Source organism: Zootoca vivipara, chromosome 13 (assembly GCF_963506605.1).
Source record: "Zootoca vivipara chromosome 13, rZooViv1.1, whole genome shotgun sequence".
NCBI classification, from domain to species: Eukaryota; Metazoa; Chordata; class Lepidosauria; order Squamata; family Lacertidae; genus Zootoca; species Zootoca vivipara.
The window spans coordinates 27,027,399-27,048,374 of record NC_083288.1 but is presented as its reverse complement, the minus strand read 5'-3'; the positions used below and the strand labels follow the sequence as shown (position 1 = coordinate 27,048,374).

General features: G+C 46.7%; 1 protein-coding gene and 1 pseudogene across 3 annotated transcripts; one reads left to right on the top strand and one right to left on the bottom strand.

The window, feature by feature from the left end:
- Positions 1-567: 567 nt before the first annotated feature.
- Positions 568-20,711, top strand: LOC118094139 (long-chain fatty acid transport protein 2). 3 transcript variants are annotated; one of them, XM_035134173.2, is made up of 10 exons: positions 569-1,150; positions 3,025-3,234; positions 3,535-3,693; positions 4,439-4,563; positions 5,935-6,129; positions 8,655-8,745; positions 10,580-10,778; positions 13,804-13,901; positions 14,536-14,666; positions 16,168-20,711. In XM_035134173.2, the coding sequence occupies exons 1-10, from the start codon at positions 673-675 to the stop codon at positions 16,342-16,344; spliced, it is 1,863 nt and encodes a 620-aa protein (XP_034990064.1). In that variant the 5' UTR covers positions 569-672; the 3' UTR covers positions 16,345-20,711. The 3 variants fall into 3 exon arrangements, with proteins under 3 accessions (XP_034990068.1, XP_034990064.1, XP_034990067.1); XM_035134176.2 differs by lacking the exon at positions 13,804-13,901 and having other exon boundaries at positions 14,481-14,666; XM_035134177.2 differs by lacking the exons at positions 13,804-13,901; positions 14,536-14,666; positions 16,168-20,711 and adding an exon at positions 11,001-11,997 and having other exon boundaries at positions 568-1,150.
- Positions 17,664-18,570, bottom strand: LOC118094633 (olfactory receptor 6N1-like; annotated as a pseudogene).
- Positions 20,712-20,976: the final 265 nt, after the last annotated feature.

The following is a 20,976-nucleotide window of genomic DNA, read 5'->3' as shown; positions in this document are numbered from 1 at the left end:
GGAGGTGGAGGAGAGCCAGTGTGGTGTAGTGGTTAAGAGCGGTAGACTCATAATCTGGGGAACCAGGTTCGTGACTCCGCTCCTCCACATGCAGCTGCTGGGTGACCTTGGGCTAGTCACACTTCTCTGAAGTCTCTCAGCCCCACTCACCTCACAGAGTGTTTGTTCTGGAGGAGGAAGGGAAAGGAGAATGTTAGTCGCTTTGAGACTCCTTCGGGTAGTGATAAAGCGGGGTATCAAATCCAAACTCCTCCCCCTCCTCCCCCTCTGTCAGAACTCTCCCTCGTCCTCTTAAAATGGCAATGGAGCCCACCTGAGAGGTGCCGGAACTGAGTTCCGGTGAGTTCCAGCTGAAATAAAGCCCTGCCTTCATCCAAGAGGAAACATAATCACTAACCATAAGTCAGAGGAGCTGTGTGTGCCACCTCCCCTGTGCTGTGAGCCAAAGACAACTCAGTCCATGCAAATTAACCACCTGCAGACTGGCAGTTAAGTGTTCCCTCCTATCAGCTTGTGGGAACTGGTGGGAGGGGAGAATTTAAATTCCACCTCATTTAAAGTTCCTCGTTGCTTTTCTGCCTTCCATTCAGCAGGTCTCAGACGGAGACTGCAAGAGGCAGTGGGTGCCTGCAGCTTCCAGGACCTTGGGTCTTCCGAAGCCAGACCCCAGCCATGCTTGACGTGAACACGGTTGTGTTGGGGACCTTGATCCTTGTGTACCACCTGGGGAAATTTTACAGCCCCTATTTTTGGCAGGACGTGGTCTCCTTCTTTCGCGTCCTTCATACAGGATACAAATGCCACAGGTGTATCAGCCGCAAACCTCCGGTCACCTTACTGGACTTCTTCTTGGCCAAAGTCCAGAAGCACCCAGAGAAGCCCTTGGTCCTCTTTGGAGATGAAACCTATTCCTACCGAGATATCGACAGGCGCAGCAGTCAGCTGGCCAGAGTGCTCCGGGACCACGTAGGGCTGAAGGAAGGGGAAACGGTGGCTGTTTTCCTAAAGAACGTCCCAGCCTATCTCTGGGTCTGGATGGGACTGGAGAAGATTGGCAGTGTCATGGCATGTATCAACTATAACATCCGAGCCAAGTCTCTCTTGCATGCCCTCAGCTCCTGCAAGGCCAAAGTGCTACTGACAACTCCAGGTGATGGTGATGGTTTGCAAGCGGGGAAATAGCTGCACCTCAGGGGGAAATGAAAGCATGTCTGGACTCCACAATTAGGCCAGTTTGACCACTGCTCTCCTCTGGGCAAGGAATCCTGGCAGCAGCCTCAAACAGCTGCTTTTGAGTGTCATGAAAGGGAGTGAATAGTTAAATTTGTTTAAATCGTATTTCTGCTTCCAGGGAAAGGGGTTTGTGTAGAATATGTTGCCTCAGGCGCCCCAAAAACTTGGCCAGTTTTTGATGAGGAGCACCATTTACAGCTCTTCTTCTTACAGCAACATTTTTCTTGGGCTGGATCCGGAAGAGATTACGACCAAAGGCTTGTTCACACTTACCTTTCCTCGGCTCTTTCCAGGCATGGTTGGTGATTTAAAGCTTCGTGTCCGGGTTCCGTTCTTTTTGCTCTTCAGATTGGAGCCAACGTCAAACCATGGAAAATCTGAATTCGGCTTTAAAGAGGAGCGGATTTTTTGCAGGAAAAGTTTGGTGGGGGGTGATGGCTCAAACACAGAGCCTGTAAAGGTATATAAAGTGTATAAGCCCCTATTACCCTCTCTTTCTTTCTTCCCCGCTCCCACTTTTGCTGTTGCAGTCTCAGACAAAATGCATGGTCACATTGCTCAATTTTGCAAACTGTGCAAAAAGAAAAAAAGAAAAAAAGAGGCTTGCTATCTGGGGGCTGATCCACCCCCCACCCCACCCCCACCCAGTCTTCCCTGCAAAAACCTGCTCTTTGAAGCTGAAACAGAGCATCAAACAGGGTTTTCTGTGGGTTGATGCTTGCTCCGATTGAGCACTAAAGAGCAGGTTTTCACAGGAGCAAAATAAATAAATAAATGGGGTGGGGAGGCACCTGGACACAGAGCTTCAAAGCACAGGACATGGCTGGACTGGAAAGAGTGGAGGAAAGGTAAGAGTGGATAAAACTTCAGCTGTTGTTTGCACAGTTCCCTGTTTTGTGCTAGTTCACTGACTGCCCGGGTGACTAGGGATCCACAGTGGCTTGTCAGCTCCAATTAGGTACATGGCTACATACCTCAGGGCTGGGGGACCTATGGCCATCTGCCCCAGACAGCATGGCCATTGATCAGAGATTATGGAACCTGTCATGGATGTCGGGAAGGGGTAAGAGGCAAGGAGAAGCAGTTATCCTGTGGATGAACCATAATCCCAAGAGTCCATGCTTTCATTTTACAATAAAAAGTAAGTTTTGAGCATTTGTAGAACCTGAGATATGAGGCCAGGCACTATACAGGCACTATTCTCATTTATTTTGTGAGAAGCTAGCGTGCTCCTGCCTTTCAGTGCAGTTTTCCGCTGAACGGTTACAGCAGCCATTAACATTTAGGAAAGCAGACCTAGCCAAGAAGACAAAGGGCACCTCCAGTCGATCAATATTTGGGGGGAGGGATTCAGGAACATACTGGAACTTTTAAGTTTGCACAATTAAAGTGGGTTAAAGGGCACTGTTCGCAAAGCACAACAGATCAACTTTTAAAAAGATTCACGCTTTTTGCAGCTTGGGAAGCGATGGAGAAACACATTGGAAAGTGTGGAATGAATTAGGGAATGATTAATGGGGAAATGTTAAAACACCCCACAATTAAATCAGGATAAATGCAGAAGAACGCCATTGAAAACACAACTGGAAAAGCCTGCAAACACCCCATTGCGCCTCTTTTGTGATATTTTTGTGAAATTTTGGGGTCAGCTTCGGGTTCGACACAATGTGTGCATGCGTGCATATTGAACATGCATACATGGGGAGCTGCCTGTATTTGAAGATATCCGTGCCTATGGCTAAGAAGTAAGGGTCAATCAAAAATCTCACCTTTTTTCATGCTCTCTTGAAGATTTCAAGGATGCCATTGAGGATGTCCTTCCTATACTAAAGAAAGAGGGATTTCGAGTTTTCTTCCTGAGCGAAGAATCTCCAACTGAGGCCGTGGAAGCTTTGCTGGGGCAGATCCAGTCCAGCTCCGCCGAGCCTGTGCCCATTTCCTTCAGAGCCAACGTAACTGGTGAATCTACATCCCTGTATATTTTCACCTCTGGGACTACAGGTGAGGAGGGAAAAGGTCATAGTGATGGGTGAGGGGGGCAATTACGTCTGGAAATCTCATCTTCCTTCCACCTGTCCTACTTGTGTATGGAGTCATTAAGGGAACCTTTGTGGGGAATATGTTGTGCTCCTGCTAGGGTAGTTTTGGCCCCCATCTTGCACTCAGCTCTCACCTGTGGCTCCTAGAATCTGTCAACATGGGAAGGAATGTATTGGGATCCCAGCATGTTACGCTTTCCCACTGGACGGAATCATTTGTGGCTGTTAAATGAGCCATTCTCTTTTTCTTCTGTGCCTCAAGGGCTACCGAAAGCTGCTATCCTTTCCCAGAGGAAGCTGCTGATAGCATCCAACCTACCAGGCCACCTTGGGGCCCGCCCCAAGGATGTCGTCTACATCCCTCTCCCGCTGTACCACACAAGTGCACTCGTAATTGGGGTTGGAGGATGCCTGGAAGTTGGTATGTATGGAATGTCCACTCACACACCTCCTCTACAAGAGGGTGATAGGCAGAGATGGGTTGATAAGTGCACAGACATACACACATCAATGAGTGCAGATGTACTCTCAAGTTAGACTGACAGACTGTGACTGACCCGAGATCACCCAATGATCTTCAGGGCGAGTGGGGACCAGAGCCCTGGTCTCCCAGGTCCTTGTCTGATGGTCTAACCACTACACAACACAACCTCTCTCCACATAGGATCCTTCCTCACCACATACAGTATTTGCACTTTATACATTGAAAACACCTGCCACCATTTAATTCTGAACATTCTTTCATCCACCAATGGGAGGAAGCGGACCAGGAAACCTACATGTGAAAGTCAAACATCTTCAGGATGCGTACAGAACATGATTTTAAAGCACACTGCTCCCCTGCACCAGAGAATCATGGGAACCGTAGTTTACCCCCGACAGAGCTACAGTTCCCAGCCTCCTTAACAAAACCCTCCAGCCCTGTTTCTGCTGCTGTCTGGCTCAAGAAGCTTTTGTATCTGTGAGGGTTCACTGCACATTTAAGAGCAGCTCTCTTAGCTGCTACATTTTGCACCAGCTGAAGTTTCCAAACACTTTCCGGAGGCAGCCCAACATACGACTTACATTGCAATAATATAATGCATGGCACTTAGAACTGCATCTGGCTATACCCGTGCTCACAGCAAGGCCACACCTTAGCCTCTCTCTCTCTTTATTCCCACAAGGGTCTACGTGTGTCTTGAGACCTAAGTTCTCCGTTTCTGAGTTCTGGAATGACTGCAGACGATATCGCATCTCCCTGATCCTGTATGTGGGAGAAATGATGCGCTACCTGTGTAATGTGAAAAAGGTAATCGTTGGCGAGAGAGGCCAATTTTGTTGTTGCAGCAAAAATGTGGCCAAGAATTCAGATGGATTGTCCATTTGGATTCACAGCTGAATCCAAACAATATAGATGGGGGCTGCACCTAGAGGTCAAAGTCAAGAGCCCCACACAGCCCAGGGAGCTCGCAAAATGACCACCTGGAGATCAGCCATCTTCTTTTCTTGTTTTTGTTTTTTTATTCCATTTTATTGCTGAGGAACAGCTGGTGAAGCAGGTATACAGTTGCAGGCGCTCGTATTATTATAATAGCTGCCAAGTTTTCGCTTTTCTCGCGAGGAAGCCTATTCAGCATAAGGAGAAATCCCTGTAAAAAAGGGATAACTTGGCAGCTATGATTATTATTATTATTAACTTAAAAATATCTTCATCCTTTTCTACATAGCAGTGCCCCTGGTGAAAGCAAACAAACAAACAAACAGGAACCCTCATATGTTCCAGAAGCTGCATCAATTTCCAGGGCAGTTTATGGCCATGTCAGCTTCTTTTGCTTGGTTTTTAAAAGAAGGCCCATGGGTCCCTGGCATCTACCTGAGAACCAGAATTGGAAACCATGGTTTGGAAACCTTTGGTGACATCAGTTCCCTTCTATCTGTGACACAGCACATAAATTGTGAGATTTGTTCCTGCAAGAGCCAGTGAGGGCCGCCAACTTGGGTAGGCAAATTCTGCTGTTGTGCTCTGTTGGTGCTTGTAGGCTTCCCACAGGCATCTAATAGATCAAGATGTTGTACCAGGTGGGCCACTGCCCTGATTCAAGGCGATTCTTATGGCATACTGTTTAAGTAACAGCCCCTCAGCTGCAGTCTGAACCAGGTGAAGTTTCCAAAGAGCCTTCCTAGGAAGCCCTTCACAGAGCACATTTCATTAACCTGAAATTTCATTAACCTATCAGGAAGACAGGAAGCCGGCACTGTTCAGTGTGGCGCCATGGTTACAGTGTTGGACTATGACAGGCATCCTCAAACTGTGGCCCTCCAGATGTTTTGGCCTACAACTCCCATGATCCCTAGCTAAGAGAACCAGTGGTCAGGGATGAGGGGAATTGTAGTCCAAAACATCTGGAGGGCCGGGGGATGCCTGGACTATGACCTGGGAGACCGGGGTTTGAATCCTCACACAGCCATGAAGCTCACTGGGTGACCTTGAGCCAGTCATGATCTCTTAGCCTAACCTACCTCAGGGGGTTGCTGTGAAAATTAAATGGGGAGGAAGAGAACCATGGCCATCACCTTGAGATCCTTGGTAAAGGTAAAGGTGGCATAGAAATATATAATAATAAATATTAGCAAAGTTTATTTAGTTCAGCGGCAACCCCTCTGACATGCTGCTTTGCAGACAGACAGCGACCGAGACCACTGTGTGCGAATGGCAATCGGCAACGGCATGCGGGTGGAGGTCTGGAAGGAGTTCCTGGACCGATTTGGACCCGTCCAAATCCATGAGATCTATGGAGCCACAGAGGCGAACGTCGGGTTTTTTAACTACACAGGAAAAGTCGGAGCTGTGGGAAGGTCCCACTTCCTCTACAAGGTAATGAGGACTAAACTAGAATATCTCAGCAAACCCATAGCTTCCTGAAATCCTGTTTAGATACACGTTCTTATCTAGATTGGTTGGGAACCCTTCTCCTGGGTTTGGTACAGTCCAAATATGTGCATTGCAGATTGGCTAGTTTTTGCATCAGTTATGAAGCCATGAAGTCACTTCTTCAGAGTAGGCCAATATGTTCATCACCACTGTTTGTCCAGCCCTTTGCTGCCTGAGGCAGAGCTCAAATGACGCCCGCTCCCTGTGTGTTTTGGGGCTCTACGATCTTACATGAAATCGCGATTTCACACGTGTTTGGGCACCATGCTGAGAGCACGGAGGCCAAAACCAGGATGTCCTTATTTAATCAGGGCAGTTGAGGGGTATGAAATTAGGAGTCTCCTAAAAACTCTCAGCACCCTTAATAAGCTAGAGTTTCTCCCAGGATTCTTTGGGAGTAAGCCATGACTGTTCAAGTGGTATAATAATGCTTGAAATACATAAGGTAAAAGGTAAAGGTAAAGGACCCCTGTACAGTTAAGTCCAGTCAAAGGCGACTATGGGGTGCAGCACTCATCTCGCTTTCCGGGCCACATGGGCAGCACGATTAAACCACTACTGACACACAGAGGACCGTGACGAGTGCCAGTGCACATGGAAATGCAGTTTACCCTCCCGCCACTATTTATCTACTCGCACTGCTATGCTTTGGAACTGCTAGGTTGGCAGAAGCTGGGACAGAGCAATGGGAGCTCACCCCGTCGTGCAGATTCAAACTGCCGACTTTCCGATCGCAAGCCCAAGAGGCTCAGTGGCTTAGACCAGTGCTCCTCAACCTTGGGCCTCCAGATGTTTTGGGACTACAATTCCCATCATCCCTGACCACTGGTCCTGCGGGATCATGGGAGTTGTAGGCCAAAAACATCTGGAGGCCCAAGGTTGAGGACCACTGGCTTAGACCACAGCGCCACCCACGTCCCTCTCTTGAAATATATGGGGTGGATGTGCCCAAGTCCTGCTGCACACAATCCAGAATTTGTTATTCCTGCTGCACTCTATTCACAGGGCATGTCAGGACTGGCCACCTCTCCTCTCAGGCAGCTAGAAAGCAGTAGAGATAATGCAACACAAAGGTGAAGCAAGATAAAAGCAAACAGCAGGGGAAAGTACAAGGAAAGGTACCAAGAATTTTGTCGACACCCCACAAGCAAAAATGTAAGACTTGGAAAGATAGTTTCTTGGCATAGTGCAGCCTCCGCAGTGCAGGTTGCCCACTGCCCAGATGTTCCTGCTGAGGTTCAAGCCTGATCTTGTCCATTATGCCACTCAACGAAGCAGTGGTAAAGAGGGGCATGGCTGCCAAGCCACACTGCCAACAGACAAAGAAACAGCTCCCTTCTTCCAGTGGCAGCTTGCTGCATTTCCGTACTGTGTGCCTAGAAAGGGAAACCCTTTTCTCAGAACTCCGAAAGGAAGCATGTCTGGTGAAGAGTTTGGGCATGTGTATATATGGATTTGCATCCATCCACTTTGGGCTTTGCCCCCAACAACAGCACATAATTAAACTCGAATGAGGCAATGCAGGCAAAAAAGGGGTTCTCTGCCCCTGAGCTTCAGCCGCTACCAGAGGAACTCAGTGAGGTAGAGCAGCAATGTGCTCAGTTTAGACCAGGGATGAGGGACATTTGGCTCTCCAGAAGTTGATGAAGTATAACTCCCATCAGCCCTGGCAAGCATGGTCAATGGCCAGGGGTGATGGGTGCAGTTCATTCAGCGACACCTGGAGGACCAAAGGTTCTCAATACCAGAGACGACCAGACTCAAATCTCTGCTCAGCTGCAAAAGTGAGCTTGGCTCAGCTGCTGTCTCTCAGTCCAACCTACCTCGCAGAGACCTTTAGGCCTTCAGGTATTGTTGTGCTTCCTAGGTAATTTCTATGGTTTGTCTTCTATGGTTTTATGTATAACTAGTTGGCCCTGCACGCGTTGCTGTGCGTTAGTCTGTCAAATGGAGGGTAATAGCCCCCCTTCAGATCCCCTGAGTCTCAGAGTCCCCCTGTTTTACAAGATCTCGTGGCGGAGGCGGGGTTTGTGGGTGTGGGTTAGACTCCATGAGGAGGAGGTGGAGGAGGAGCTGTGGGAATAACACCACTTGAGGGCGCTGTTTTAGTTTGTGGAAAAGCAGGTTTTTACCTGTGCAGGTATGAAACGTGAGCAATCCGAGGTTGTGCAAACACTCGGGTAGTGGCATGGACCGTTGTGTCCAAATTCCAGGACAATTGGTCAAGCGGTTTCGGAGAAAAGTGGAGCCCACAGTTTCACCTTTTAAACATTTATATATATATAGGTTGTTGTAAACTGATTTTATTTTTTTAAAAAAATGAATTAGCAGTATTATTATTATTATTATTACAGTTATTAGTGATAAGCTCCCTTTTCCCTTTTACCGAAATATATTCCGGTCCATGTGCAGCCTTGAATTTCATCCTTGTGGCATCATGTTTCCATTTCCTGCTTGTTCCACCTCAGAAACTGACAAAGTATGAACTCATCAAATATGACGTTGACAAGGATGAGCCTGTGAGGGACAAGAACGGACATTGCATCCCAGTGACCCCAGGTAAGCCAATAAAGTTGGCATTCAGACAGGAACTGGGCTTTGTATTGTCAGAGTCTTAACTCACAGGAAGGTACAGTACATGGCCTCTAGACCAGTGATGGCGAACCTATGACACGCATGTCAGACGTGACACGCAGAGCCCTCACTGCTGGCACATGCCCCATCGGCCCATTCGTGCTGATGTTGTTGTTTTCCCCCCATTTGTTCTCCCGCTCCTCCTACAACTTGTCTCCACTACAGCTTGTCTCTGCTGTTGCTGGTAGCCAGAGATTGGTTTTTTAACCCTTTCTGGCGCTTTGGCAGACTATGATTGGGTGTAACAGCGTTAGTTTTTTAACCCGTTCTGTGCTGGGTTTTTTGGCGCTTTGGCAGACTATGTCGGTGCTGCGTGTTAGTTCCAGCGAAGGTATCATTCGTCATTTATTTCTGTTCTCTTTCCCCCAAAAATGCAGCAGCTTTGAGGCATCCCCCCCCAAAAAAGCAAAGCAACTTTTGCACCCCCCAAAAAAACCCTCCAAAACTTTGGTTAGCAGCTCCCCCCAAAAAGCTCAACAACTCTGGGCACTTTGTGATAAATAAGGGGTTTGTGGTTTGGTTTGGTTAAATAATTAGTTTTTGGTTTATTAAATACAGTTATATATTACAATTATACATTTTTGTTATTTAAACTATAAATATCGTGAAATTATTATTATTTTCTTAAAGTGACACACCACCCAATTTATGCTCGGGTTTTTGGGCGAATTTTGACACACCAAGCTCAAAAGGTTGCCCATCACTGCTCTAGACTGTGGAAATTGCTCACATCTCTCCCTGCAAGAAAGATGGCAGAGTCCCTTCTTCACACATACCAGTAGACAGAAGAAGAAGAAGCATTGGAAGAGGAAGTGTGAGCTACTCCTGCTTTGAGTTAGATGCGAAGAGTCTTCATTTTACAGGGCCACCAGAAGGGATGGATGCATCCGTCAGTTTCAACTTCAGTTTCTCATTTTTCCATTCTTAGGTTGCTTCCTGTTTAATGAGCATTCATCCAGTTTTGTTTGCAGGGAGATTGGATGCCGTTGGTTATTTAATTCATTCTGATTTATTTGCAGGGACGTTAGATGACATTGCATCAAAGCAAGCTTTAATCTTTCCAGTCCATTCCCCCCATCCCTTTCCTTAAAAATCCAATACTTGGGGGAAGCGGGTTTGTTGCACAAGACCACCTAAACATCTATAATTGCTCAAACTGAATTTGTTGGTATGTTATTGAATCCCACCTGAAAATAGCAACTGCCTGGACATGCCATTCAGTTCAGCACATTTCTATATCAGCAGTTTTTATTTTTTTTAATGTTATTTTATTTTTTAAAATGTTATTTTATTTTTTAAAAGCAGCACAAAAAATTGTTTCTTCTATCGTACACATGTTCATGTGGGATTTCCCCTAATATTCACATTTTTGAAAGCATTTTTTTGTAACATAATGAGTTTCTGGCCTGTCTTGAATCTACTGCTCGTGGATTTCACAGGGTGGCCCAACTGAGGCCAGCATCCTGCCAAATCAGCACATTCTGCAGCAATCAGATGTGGTGATGTGCTTCACCTGATTTAAGTACAAATGCCTGAGGAAACAGTGTCCCAAAGCAGATTCGCTTCCATGTGCTCCCTTGCTGTGCATTCTGACAGCTGCTTGAGATGCCAGCAGTGGCAGATATCAATGGCAGCAAGGAGGATGGTAGGACGTCTGGTCCGCAGTAGCACTGGCTGACTCCCGCTGGAACCACCTGGAGGCAGTCGTCTTGCCTGTGGTTCTTTGTTGGAGGATGAATATTACTTCTTCTTTCCCCAGGTGAGACAGGCTTGTTTGTGGCCAAAATCACTGGGATTTCCCCGTTCTACGGCTACGCAGGAGACCAACAGAAGACGAAGAAGAAGATTCTCCAGGATGTTTTCACCAAAGGAGACTGCTACTTCAATAGCGGCGACCTTCTGATGGAAGACCAAGAAGGCTTTTTATATTTCAAGGACCGGGTAGGAGATACTTTCCGGTGAGTCCCACCACAGGTTCTGCGGCTGATATTATGACAAATGTAGAACAGGCAGTCAGCACCAAAGTTTCATTAGCATAGGTAGCATTCACAAATGCTGGCAAACACCTAAAGAGCTAGTGCAGGGCAGTGGCTCAGAGGGTCACGAAGCATCTAGTTCAAATCTCACCTCTGTCTTCCCCAGGTGTAATTTGGGTGTAATAAGGCTCACTTATCTTATAGATGTTGTTGCAAGGTGGGGATGGGAAACCTGTACGGTAATCCAGCAGGTATTGCTGTACTACAGCTCCCATCTTCCCTGACCACTGGCCATGCTGGTTGAGACTGATGGGAGTTGAGGTCCAGCCAGATCTGGAAGGCCACAGGCTTTGTCGCCGTAAGGATCACAATAAGATCTTGTATGTGAAGAACTCTGAATGATCTAAACCAGTATCCAAATGTAAGTAATTTTATCTCATTACTGATAACAAAATATCTACCCCATCCTTCATCAATGGTTAGTCTCTGATTTTCGCTTTTTCTACTGATTGTTTTGTTAGATGCTTGTTTATTGTTTATTGTAGGGTTGGTTGTTTTGATACTGTTGTTAGTCACCCAGGCTATTATAAATAAATAGCAGAAAAGGAAGATGCACTTAAATAAGGAATATCTCAGGGTGCATTACAAGGCAATAAAACAGTAAGGGCCCCTCTAGACCAGTGTTTTTTTGTGGATATATTCTGCACAATGCCATTGGTGCAATAATAGCGCATTAGTGGTGGATTTATACTGGACCATCCGCACATCATTTTGCTTTATTAGTTGTTCTGTGACGCTTCCCCGACATTGATGCATCATCTGGAAGGGATCCAGCAAAAGCCCCACTCTGCCAAGCATTTGTGGCATTAAAAGTTACCGGATTTGAAGCAGGAAGTTACGGGAGCTTTAACCTTGATCCTTGCCCATCCTGGCTTATAAAAGCTAGCCGGGAAGGGCTGGGCGATGGGCTTCGCGGGTTGGTAAATGTTTCTCTCCATGAGGGAGCCTTCCCAGACCCGCTGAAAGAGGCGGTTATTAAACCACTTCTTAAAAAACCATCTTTAGATCCGGCCAATATGGCCAACTATCGCCCAGTCTCAAATCTTCCATTCTTGGGCAAGGTGATTGAGCGAGTGGTTGCTGAACAACTCCAGGCACGCCTGGAAGAAGCGGACCATTTGGATCCCTTCCAGTCAGGATTCAGGCCTCATCATGGGACTGAAACTGCCTTGGTCGCACTGGTCGATGATCTCCGGCGGGCTAGGGACAAAGGTAAGAGCTGTTTCCTTGTTCTGCTGGATCTCTCAGCGGCTTTTGACACCATCGACCATAACATCCTTCTGGACCGTCTAGAGGGCTTGGGAGCTGGGGGCACTGATATGCAGTGGTTCCGCTCCTTCCTCCTGGGCCGTGTTCAGAAAGTGGTGGTGGGGGATGAGTGTTCAGACCCCTGGGCTCTCACTTGTGGGGTGCCTCAGGGTTCTGTCCTCTCCCCCATGCTTTTTAACATCTATATGCAGCCGCTGGGAGAGATCATCAGGGGGTTTGGGCTGGGTGTCCATCAGTATGCTGATGATACCCAGCTCTACCTCTCTTTTAAATCAGAACCAGTGAAGGCGGTGAAGGTCCTGTGTGAGTGCTTGGAGGCGGTTGGAGGATGGATGGCGGCTAACAGATTGAGATTGAATCCTGACAAGACAGAAGTACTGTTCGTGGGGGACAGGAGGCGGGCAGGTGTGGAGGATTCCCTGGTCCTGAATGGGGTAACTGTGCCCCTGAAAGACCAGGTGCGCAGCCTGGGAGTCATCTTAGACTCACAGCTGTCCATGGAGGCACAGGTCAACTCTGTGTCCAAGGCAGCTGTTTATCAGCTCCATCTGGTACGCAGGCTGAGTCCCTACCTGCCCACTGACTATCTCTCCAGAGTGGTGCATGCTCTAGTTATCTCCCGCTTGGACTACTGCAATGCGCTCTACGTGGGGCTACCTTTGAAGGTGACCCGGAAACTACAACTAATCCAGAATGCGGCAGCTAGACTGGTGACTGGGAGCGGCCGCCGAGACCACATAACACCGGTCCTGAAAGACCTACATTGGCTCCCAGTACGTTTCCGAGCACAATTCAAAGTGTTGGTGTTGACCTTTAAAGCCCTAAACGGCCTCGGTCCGGTATACCTGAAGGAGCGTCTCCACCCCCATCGTTCTGCCCGGACACTGAGGTCCAGCTCCGAGGGCCTTCTGGCGGTTCCCTCACTACGAGAAGCCAAGTTACAGGGAACCAGGCAGAGGGCCTTCTCGGTAGTGGCTCCCACCCTGTGGAATGCCCTCCCACTAGAGGTCAAAGAGAACAACAATTACCAGACCTTTAGAAGGCATCTCAAGGCAGCCCTGTTTAGGGAAGCTTTTAATGTTTGATGGATCTCTGTATTTTAATGTTTGATGGATTTCTGTATTTTAGAATTTCTGTTTTATTGGAAGCCGCCCAGAGTGGCTGGGGGAACCCGGCCAGATGGGCGGGGTATAAATAATAAATTATTATTATTATTATTATTATTATTATTATTATTATTATTAACCATAGCTGCCAAGTTTTCCCTTTTCTCGCGAGGAAGCCTATTCAGCATAAGGGAAAATCCCTTTAAAAAAGGGATAACTTGGCAGCTATGGCTTTAACAGTTGGGAACAAAGCCCTGTGTCCTCCCGGAAACTTTTGCAGGCACAAATAATACTGAAAGAGGGAGCATGTATAACTGCCCTGATACCGTCATGAGCACAAAGTAGGAGTATACAATTAAAAGGGTGTTTGGAGGATCCCCGAAACAACCACTAAATAAAACCAACGCAGCACAACTTATATAAGCAGGCAAAGACACAGCATTCGAAAACACCAAAGAACCACAAACTGGGCTCCTTGCTTGCGGCAATGACAAAATTCCTGATTATGAATTAAATGAGGGATGATCACTTTTACCAAACCCATCCGGGAATAATCTGTTTTGTCTATGCAGCTGGAAAGGGGAAAACGTGGCCACTACGGAAGTGGAGACCACCCTGGCACCATTGAGATTTATCCAGGAAGTCAATGTCTATGGGGTACCAGTCCCAGGTGGGTCTGAAATTCCATTGGATAGAACCCCATCTTTCTGCTGCCACATTTAGCGTCCAAATATATGGCAAGATTATCTGCTCACCAGCAACAAGGTTCAGTCGCTCACGAACGGCTGCAGCTCTTGGGTCATTCAGATTCTGTGAACCGATTTGTTAAGGGTTCTGGGAACTGTAGTTCCCAGGATTCTTGGGGGTGTGTGTGTCAGAGAATCAACAAATTGTAGAGTTGGAAGGGAACACGAGCGTCATCTAGTCCAACCCCCTGCAATGCAGGAATCTTTTGCCCAACGTGGGGCTCGAATCCACAGCCCTGAGATGAAGAGACTCATGCTCTACTGAAGTGTGTTTTCAATGTACCGTGTGGGGATGTGACAATCTGGAGGCAGGCCTGCATTTCTGTGCTGGTTGTGAAGGAAAGGTCCTTGCTTTCTTCCACAGCTAGCTCAAAAACCAAAGTGGTTAATGTAGAAAATCCAAAAAAAAATAAAAATTAAAAAGGAAAAGATCTGTGCGAATTGGACTGTTTTTAGCTAGCCGCCTCGGGCTATTTGGTGAGTTAAGTCCACAGCTGTTCTAGGTACATCCATTTATGCGTGACATGGCTTTCCACACCCCCAACTGGTTTGTCCCAGGCCACGAAGGAAAGACTGGGATGGCTGCAATCTGCCTTAAGAAGGGGCACTCCTTTGATGGGCAGGAGCTGTATGCGCATGCCAATGATTTGTTGCCAGCCTATGCTGTACCTCGCTTCGTTCGCATCCAGGTATGATCCCTTCTTGTCACTTTCCTCCCTGTGCTTGCTGACTTGAGAACCCCATAGGTCAAGCCGAGTAGGCCTCCAAGCTATAGAACAGGGGTGAGGAGCCTGCACAAACACACTCCTTCTATAGGAGGGGAAAGAGAGAGAGAAGAAAACACAGAGCCCTCTATTAGGGGTAGAGCTTAACCCTTCTCATACCAAAAGGAGTGGACTCTCCCAGCTCTCACCTGGAGGCTTCCATTTCTTCTTCCAGCCTCCTACCCTGGGAATTCTTCCCTTCCCTGCCTCTCACACAAAGTCCTTCATCAGCCATCCATCACCTTCTTGCTCAGCTGTTTCTCAATCAATGAAGCACCAGGGGGCAAGACTGTGCAGAGAGGAGGCTGGCTGGGCACAATATGTCTTTGGGAGCCTGTGCATGAATGGGCATGTGTGTTTGAGAGAGTGTGGGGCACGGATTCCTCTCTAGTGATCTTTCCTGACTTTTTGGCTGTTTCCTAATCAGAGGAGCAGCAAGGGGAGGGGAAAGGGTAAGGGTGTGTGTGTGTGTGTGTGTGTGTGTGTGTGTGTGTGTGTGTGTTGCGTGAATTTTCAAGTGTGAAAGGGTGTATAATGACCTCACCCATGGCCCATGGTTTTTGTTTATTTTTTCCCGGGGCTCCCCCCCCCCCGAAAATCTGTGTTTTACCACTGAATTAGAGTGAACATTAATCCATGGAAACAGGGGTGCTAATTTGAATACAGTGGAACCTCGGTTTACAACTACCTCTGTTTATGAACACCTCCGTTTAAGAACGCCACGGACCTGGAAGTGTTTACATCTGGGTTCCGTGGTGTCGGACGCGCAGCTTGTGCATGCGCAGAAGCGATCTGCGCAGCGTGTGCGTGCGCAGAAGCACTCTACCAGCACTTCGCGCACACGCAAAAGCGTGCCTTCGGGGAGCGAATGCCTCCGTTTACGAACGCCTCCGTGGAACGGATTGCGTTCGTAAACCGAGGTTCCACTGTAAAATATGGGGGGCAAGTATTGGGGGGGGTGTTGGCCCCTAGGAGTTGGCCCCTATGCACACAAGCCCCGATTGTAATTTCCTCCAAGCTTTCCCAGGGAGAGCACCAGGATATATAGATAGATAGATAGATAGATAGATAGATAGATAGATAGATAGATATAGATATAGATACACACACACACACACACATACACACACACACACCACTCAAAGACAGACAGCACAAAAGGAAGTCTGGATGAGCCCCGAGTCACAGATCCATGTGGTTTGGCCTTCAGCAACCAGGTGTAAATGACTAGAGTGAAATCCCCTCTCTTTATCTCCAATGAGATGCTTAGGGTGCCAGCTTCCCCAGCAGAGCTCAGAGCCTGTTCTTGTAGATCTTCACCTGCCACTGCTCAAAACACTGACCCCCCTTGGCCTGCTCTAGGAATGTCATGGAGCGGGGTGCCGTTTGTCGTTCTCTACTCACCACAGTGCTCTTTCCCATGCAGGGCACCCTGGAGATCACGGGCACTTTCAAACAGATCAAAAGCCAGCTGGTAAAGGAAGGATTTGACCCTGCTGTCATCAGTGACCCCCTCTTCTTCCTCGATGACTCTGAAGAATGTTACATGCCCTTGACTCCGCAGATCTTCAGCACCATTGCAGAGAGGCAACTGAAGCTGTGAAAAGGGGCAATTGTCTCTTTAACTGCCCTCGTGGCAACCTAGGAACAACTATAGTGTTGAGCTACTTGGCTTCTGCCTGGGAAAGGAGGGATAATCTAATGCTACGGCACAGCTTTCGGTGACACACTTTTTAGACATGCATCATTTTGTGACACAGTAATTCAGTTTTACAAGCAAACCAGAGATTAAACGAACCCCTTTCCAGTCCCGAGAGGAGCACCGGGAGCATTCACACGACACACCTACACACTGCAGCTGACACATGAACGTGTCACGACACACGGTTCGGAAAGCTCTGTGACGTGGTTCTCAAAGTGGGCAGTTAACCACCCCGGGTTGTGGTGATGGGATTACACAGTGGGTGCTAAGAGACAAGTGGGGTGATATTGGAGGTGTAAATGACTATCAGACTTTGAAAAGCTGGTATCACTGGATTGAGTCCATCAAATGTGTTTAATCAGTTGAACTAAATATTTTAATTGGATTTTGAACAAATGTGAAATTAATTGCTACCATTTTGAATCGTATTGTGCTATTATCTTCCTTAGTGGGTGGTGCAGACTGCTGTTCTGAACAATGCTTTTTATAGATTAGAAGGCACTGGGGATGAGATTATGGAACCAAATGTTTGTGGCCCGAAAAGGTTTGGGAACCACTGATTAAATGTTTATTTCTCATCTGCTAACTCCAGGGTGTGAGCGTGCATATATACTGGTATGCATATGCTCTTGAGTGCATTGGGATTTAGTGTCTGCTTGTATACACATTGCATGTAGTGTTCTAACAACACACTGTCTTCTGACTAATAGCGTATTGATGCTTCCCTTATGAAGTGCTGCATTTTGAGGAATCCCCCCTTTCCCCCCCCCACAGCAAGCTTGGATCCAGACTGCATTTCAAGCTGCTAATGCATACACTGTCATAGAATACCATGTTTCTTTGTAGGAATGGTGTTACATTTAAATTGGTATAAAGGAGTATTAAGAGCTCCACAATCGTGGATCATGCATGCTGAGGTGCAACATTACATGCTGATGTTCGCAAATGTATGCATATGTAAATCTAGATATGACATACAAGTTACATGCAAAACTCCAAAGGGAGATAAGAAAGTTTGAATTCTGTTTCTTCTTATTTGAATCTATCTCCCTTTTCCTTACAAGTGAAACTGTGGAAATATATTTTGTTAGACGTTCATTTTTTATTTTTTTTCAAAAATCATAATTGCAGCAACAATCACTGGGTGAGCAGGACTTTTGATCATGGAATGACTTCCTGAAGTCTCAAGAAGTTCAGAAACCACCTCATATGTTGCCGACTCATGCCAAAGCAGGGAAACCAACGATCTTTCTGATCACATCCCTGATTTCTTTGTTTCTCAGAGTATAGATGATGGGGTTGAAAAGAGGGATAAAAAAGGCATAGATGACTGCAACGATCTTGTCATAACGTCCCGATCCCATCCATGTCAAGTGCATGTACATGAAGCCAGTAGTTCCAAAAAAAGTAAGGACCACAATGAGGTGGGAGGCGCAAGTGGAAAAAAGATCTTAACAATGACTTTCAGTATCTTCATGTATGAGAGGAGGATGAGAAAGATGAGGGCCAGGATGGCGATGGTGTGGAGGGCGAAATCCAACATGATGTTGGTCGATATGTCTGTGCAAGCGAGACTGATCACCTGAGGGAAGTCACAGAATATATGATCTATATGACTAGGCCCACAGAAGGGCAACCTGGAAGTCAGAACAATCTCCGGCAAAGGACATGCAAAACCACACACACAGCACCCCAGCACGAGCTGAATGCAAAGTTGGGGCGTCATCTTGGTCATATAGTTTAACGGGGCGCAGATGGCTAAGTACCGGTCGTAAGCCATCACTGCGAGCAAGCAGGCCTCTGAGATCCCCACGCTGTGGAAGAAATAGATTTGCTGAAGGAAATGGACTTCTTGCTCCTCAGAAGGTCCACCAGCACCCTGGGCATGGTAACGGTGGTATAGAACACCTCCCAGGTGGCCAGCACAGCAATGAAGAAATACATGGGGACGTGAAGGCGAGGAGTGGCAGAGATGAGGCTGAAGGTGAGAGCATTGGCACTGAGGATGAGCAGGTAGATCACTAAGAAGATGGCAAAGAGAAGTATGCCATAGTCGCCCAAGTTGAGGAACCCATCAAGCTCAAACTCAGACACAGATGTGCCATTGATAGATTCTACCTGCGTCATAAGTAGGCTAATCTAGAACAGAAAATAAAATCTATGAAGATGGGAGGCTGGCGAATGGAAGGTCATGGAGTTCATGTATGCATCAGACTTTCACTGCATTTCCCTGTAACTTGAAAGATGTTTGCGAGGATCATTATTACCACACAAATAGTATAGGACAGGTCAATCTGTTTAACCAAAGGTCCAGAAATTTTATTTGGATCTGTGTGTCAATTACATAAAACCCAGTTGTACTTCCATTCTCAGATATGATTGGAAAAAACCGTGGGTTGGGGGTGGGAGGGGAAGAGGAACATTTCTTTTACGTGGCGCTTTCCGGGTCATGAGGCCAGCAGGACTAAACCACTTCTGGCACAATGGGATACCGTGACGGAAACCAGAGTGCACGGAAACGCCGTTTACCTTCCAGCCTCAGCGGTACCTATTTATCTACTTGCACTGGCATGCCTTCGAACTGCTAGGTTGGCAGGAGCTGGGACCAACCAACGGGAGCTCACCCTGTCGCAGGGGTTCAAACCGCCGACCTTCTGATCGGCAAGCCCAAGAGGCTCAGTGGTTTAGACCACAGCGCCACCCGTGTCCTAGTATTAGAAGCGATGGTTAATAAAGGCTGTGCACTGCTGTGCTCCCCCCCTGCTGAAAGCGATGGGCACAGTCATTGAAGACAAACATAGTGCATAAACATAGGATGGGGTGCCTCATCGTGCAGGTGGCGAGATCCCACCAATCACAAGAGACAGGAAAGTAGATATTGCCCATGGTACCTGGGACTGAAATGAGTTCATCTCTTTTCTTCAAAAGAGAGTTGTTTACTCTGCTTTCAATGCCAGGACTCTATAGCATTTGGGAAGTGATGACAGTGCCTCTGAGTGATACAGCTTGTCTTTCCACCTCTAACAAACCACACCCAGTTCTCAAACATTCAAGACTAAGAAGCAGAGACTGGAGGCCAGATGAATTATTTCCTCAACGCTTTCAGAAGATTAATAATAATAATAATAATAATAATAATGTCTCACCTATGAATTGCATCCCATGAGGCATCCCAAAGTAATTTACAATGTAATAAAAACATATATAAAATAATGCAAATATAAAATATGGTGTGTGTGGATGGATAGATAGATAGATAGATAGATAGATAGATAAGATAGGTATTTAAAACAGCAACAGGACATATGTAAAATCAATTATATCCAATATAGATACCAACAAGGACAGATACCTTAATTTAGTAGACTTGTTGAAAGAAGAACATATTTGGCAGGTGCCGAGAAAACAAGAGTGATGGTGCCTCTGATGTTTAATGGGAGTTCCAAGGAGTAGATGCTCCAATGGCAAAGGCTCAATTCTGGTATTGTGGAGAATGATCAGGCAGTACCTGAAGGATGCCTTCTCCTGCAGAAAGCAGTGGTTTTGATTCGGCGTGTAGATAAGTGAGACAATCTTTTAGGTGTACCAATCCCCTCGTCCACAATGGAAAAATATTATACCTTTCCAAGACCCTCGTGGACATCCCTTGTTTACTGTTACTCAGACTATAGTGCTTCAGAACAACACCGTTCCCCCAGGAAAGCAACCTACCCTATTGAGTATAAATATGAATATCTCCTAAAGTCCAACTATACCTGGAGGGTTTTAGACTGGAAGAAATTGGATCCAAAAGCTCTGGAGGCCCCAAACATAAGGCTGACTCTTTTTCACACACCACAGGAGCCCCTGCGCTGCAATTCACACAACACACCAGGGAGTAGTAATTCCCACTGAGTTTATTTGTGAGTAAATGCGCTGAAGTGTGCAGAGAAAAGAAATGCAATGGTGCACCTGTAGTCTCTCCCATATTGGTCTCCAAAGCCACAGCTGGTGCTGTAACTCTCCAGTGGTTTGACTTTATCCCGGAAGGCACACAATTCAATTGTCTCCCGAGATGCCAACACAAAAATCCACTTAGGAGTGGGCTGCATATCTTTTGAAAGGGAAGGAATGCCTCTCTTCCGAAAAAGTTTGCTCTTATAGTTAATGAGGGAGCTTTTAAAATAGTTAATTTGGGTAGTTGTCATGCACCTTACTTGAAGGGTATGATTTTAAAAAGCAAAGAAAGCAGGAAACGAATAATCAAAACAAATCTCCCAAAAGAACAATGCAAGCTAATTTTTCCTACCCCACCCCTTCCAATAGATCAGTATCAACTTAAGTCTGGGTGTTAAAAGCAATCCTCCTTCAACGTACACACACATAATTTTCAGAACTTCAAGGTTCCACCTTACAAACATTATGGATGGATATTTCATAACACAGCAAATACTCCACACTTTCCTGGCCTTTTCGCCTAGCATTGCTGTAATCCAAAAATAGATCCTGATGTTCATAATCAGAGACCCTTGTTTGGAGCTTCCAAGAGAGGGA